The 2,591-nt window shown below is 42.5% G+C and overlaps 1 protein-coding gene across 1 annotated transcript in view; it reads right to left on the bottom strand.

The window, feature by feature from the left end:
* LOC105314935 (uncharacterized) overlaps positions 1-1,589 on the bottom strand; it is a 3,216-nt gene extending 1,627 nt beyond the window's left edge. The window contains exon 1 of the mRNA XM_011409376.2: positions 564-1,589. Coding sequence (XP_011407678.2) covers positions 564-1,486 — 923 coding nt within the window. The 5' untranslated portion in view covers positions 1,487-1,589. The remainder of the gene's footprint in view (positions 1-563) is intronic.
* Between the last annotated feature and the right edge of the window lie 1,002 nt (positions 1,590-2,591).

The following is a 2,591-nucleotide window of genomic DNA, read 5'->3' on the forward strand; positions in this document are numbered from 1 at the left end:
TTGTGACACGCCGTAGACTGATGATTTAATGTAAAATTACTCTATATATACTACTTATAAACCCCGCCTTAAAGGTGGTCTTTACAATTATTATGGGAGCTTATTTTCTGCCTAATTCATTTCATTCTGTGAGATATTATTAAGAATTATGATTACAATAATAAGGTGTACATGTATTTATTATTATCACTATCATTGTTATTATTAGGTGGTTGTGTTGCTAGGTAACTATTATTATCTTAGTGTGGTATTTCCTGGGTGTGTGTGTATTGATTGGGTTTTATTATTATGATTTTAAAATGATTATTTGCTGGACTGATTTTTGTGATTCTTTTTTGTTGTTGATGATAAAGAGATTCTCCTTGATACGAGAAGGGATCTTACACATTCAAACGTCAGAAAATACACCTCCCATACCATCCCACTCATACACTCACACCCCTCCCCAGAAACTGATATGCATATTTTGAAATTGAGGTCGGCGGCCAGTGCAGGCCTTTGAATCATTTTAAAATCAACAGTAGGCTACAAAGAAAGGGTCACGATCTACATGTCTATGATACCTCATATTTGTATGTAATTTTTTAGAAACTTCCAGTCTGGCCTCAAGGCTGTCTTTAATGTACCCGTCTTTAGCTGTCTCAGATTTCCATCGGCCATGCCTCTTGAACAACCGGTCGGGAACACCTTGATTAGCTGCTGTAGTAGCTCCTCCGGCTCGGAAATTGTGTGTTCCAAACTCCGATGGCTCATACCCCAAGGAACGCAATTTCTCCAACAAAATTTCCCTCACTCGGGTGTAGCTGATTGACCCCGAAGTACGTAGTTTCTCCCCTTCTTTTGTCTTTACAATAGCCCGGAATAGGCGTTCAGTGCTGAAGTGATTAATCCCTGCCATACTATAGTATTGCTCCAACCTAGCAACTGGACATGTATGAGGGGAATCCGCTCGAGCTATCACGACTTCATCACCTTGGCGATATTGATCCGTCTTGCTGGACAGCACCTTAATTGCCATATGGTCCACTCCAAACTTCACATCACAACATCTAATCCTCACCACTTCATCGAACCGAAAGAAACCATGGAAAGCAGTAACCGCTATCGCCACAGTCCGCACTTCCGATAATGATGGTCTAAGACCCAATGACTCTATCATCTCCCGTAACATTTCAGGGGTCACTGGTTCTTTCTTTGTCTTGGGCTTAGCTAGATTCCTCTGGAGGCCTGCTAAGGTCATCTTAATGAAGGGGTCTTGTGCTATTGGATCGAGACCCGCAGTTTGGCAAATCCATGATACCGCATTAGTTGCTTCTTCCACTGCAGCTTTCGATTGTGACTGCTCACCAACATGTTGTAGATATAATGCAAAATGGAGTGGGTTGACTGGAAAAACCTTCACATCATCCATGGTCTCGGTCCACCGTTGCCACTTCAAAAACGCTCTGGTGTACTTTGTGACTGTACTACTCGCTCTGGACCCCATGACAGTCAACTTCAGATTCTCTACTAGCTTCTGTAGCCGAGGATCATCGATTGCATCAAGCTCCACCCAGGCTCCCGAGCTTAGGACCACTAATATGAGGAAAGAATAGCAGGGCCGTAGCCAGGAACTTAAAATAGGGGGTTCGGAAATTGCTGCGCGCGAAGCGCGCAGCTAAAATTTTGACGAATAATAGGCGTGGTTGGTAGGCGTGGTCTTGATTTACGCATCTCAGCCATGTGCTGACTCAGCTAAAATGGATATCTGTGCTTCTCGCTGCTGCCAAAATGCTAATCCTGCTTTTGCAGTGCTGTTCTTCATGACAGGAGCTAATCTAAAACTTTTTTGCAGCTACAACAGGGGGTTCGTCCGAACCCCCCGAACCCCCCCTGGCTACGGGCCTGAATAGAGACTGTTAAGCAGTTGTAATCACGCAAACATACAATCATGCATCATTATTGGGATGCCAACAACACTCCCTAGCTCCCCAGCTGGTATTTCTAGTCAATTAAAAATCACTAACCTTACCCTATTAGTCTCTCAGCTACAAAGGAGCTGTATTGTAAAAACACAAAATACACATCATCAGCCACAAACTAGCTGTACTGAATACTAATTCAAGTGAATCACCAACTCTATGGTTGCCGTACAACCATCGGCTCAATACCTTACATAATGTATAATTCACAAAATGTGCTTATCAGCTAAAAATCAACCCACAATTGGGCAACTGGTGGCAAAAAACCAGCTATAACCAAAAAAAAAAAATAATAATTAATAAATACAATCACTGTAAGAGGAAGATTGCTCAAGGCTAAGCGCCTTAGGGCTAATAGCCCCTTGAAAAGGTCACGTGACCCCACTCAATAACTTGTGAAATTCACACGTAATGCTAACACATTAGAAGTTGGCACCCCATCTTTAAACAGGCAGGCACCTTGTTTGCCCTTCACAAATAGCCCTGGGATCAAAGGGAGGTACATAAAATCTTCAACAAAACTAGCAAACTCACTATCCCTACATATGATAGGCCAAAAAACAGCTGATGGCCATTCTGGTACAATAATGGTACCGACACACTTACAATTCATTGCATGACGCAATACTC

Source organism: Amphimedon queenslandica, unplaced genomic scaffold (genome assembly GCF_000090795.2).
Source record: "Amphimedon queenslandica unplaced genomic scaffold, v1.1 AMPQUscaffold_12247, whole genome shotgun sequence".
In the NCBI taxonomy this organism is placed as follows: domain Eukaryota; kingdom Metazoa; phylum Porifera; class Demospongiae; order Haplosclerida; family Niphatidae; genus Amphimedon; species Amphimedon queenslandica.